Source organism: Neopelma chrysocephalum, unplaced genomic scaffold (assembly GCF_003984885.1).
Source record: "Neopelma chrysocephalum unplaced genomic scaffold, ASM398488v2 Primary Assembly neopelma1_96465, whole genome shotgun sequence".
In the NCBI taxonomy this organism is placed as follows: domain Eukaryota; kingdom Metazoa; phylum Chordata; class Aves; order Passeriformes; family Pipridae; genus Neopelma; species Neopelma chrysocephalum.
Window position 1 is genome coordinate 2,714 of NW_020925112.1, and position 472 is coordinate 3,185.

General features: G+C 72.9%; 1 protein-coding gene across 1 annotated transcript in view; it reads right to left on the minus strand.

Annotated features, from left to right (window-relative positions):
- Window positions 1–456, minus strand: part of TOMM40 (translocase of outer mitochondrial membrane 40) — a 2,934-nt gene extending 2,478 nt beyond the window's left edge. Inside the window, 2 exon segments of the mRNA XM_027708683.1 lie at window positions 242–389; window positions 391–456. Of these exon segments, the coding sequence (XP_027564484.1) occupies window positions 242–389; window positions 391–456 (214 nt within the window).
- Window positions 457–472: the final 16 nt, after the last annotated feature.

Sequence of the window (472 nt, forward strand, 5' to 3'; positions counted from 1 at the left end):
GTCCCTCAATGGATCTGGGGATCCCTGGGGGAATCTGGGGGGGGGGGATACCCCGTTTTTGGGGGTCCCTGGAGGACTCTGGGCGTCTCAGGGGAGGTTTAGGGATTTGGGGGGGGTGATTTGGGAGGGGATACCCTGGTTTGGGGGTCCCTGTGGGGGCCATGGAGGGCTCTGGGGGTGCCAGGGGAGGATCAGGGATTTGGAGGGGGTCATTTTTGGGGTGTCCCCCCGTCCCACTCACCCTTGCAGCGCCGGTGACACTCCTCGAAGGCCCCTGGGTTGGGCAGGGGGTCCCCCCCGGGGGTCTCCGCGGGGCTGGGGGGGGCCCCCCCAGGCACCCCCAGGCCGCTCATGGGGGGTGGGCCCCCAAAGCCGGGGGGGGGGCACGGGCAGGAGGGGGGGAGGGGGCGCCGTGGGGGGGGGCGGGGGGGACCCGGCGGCCCAGACGTTGCCCATGGTGGGGGTGGGGGGG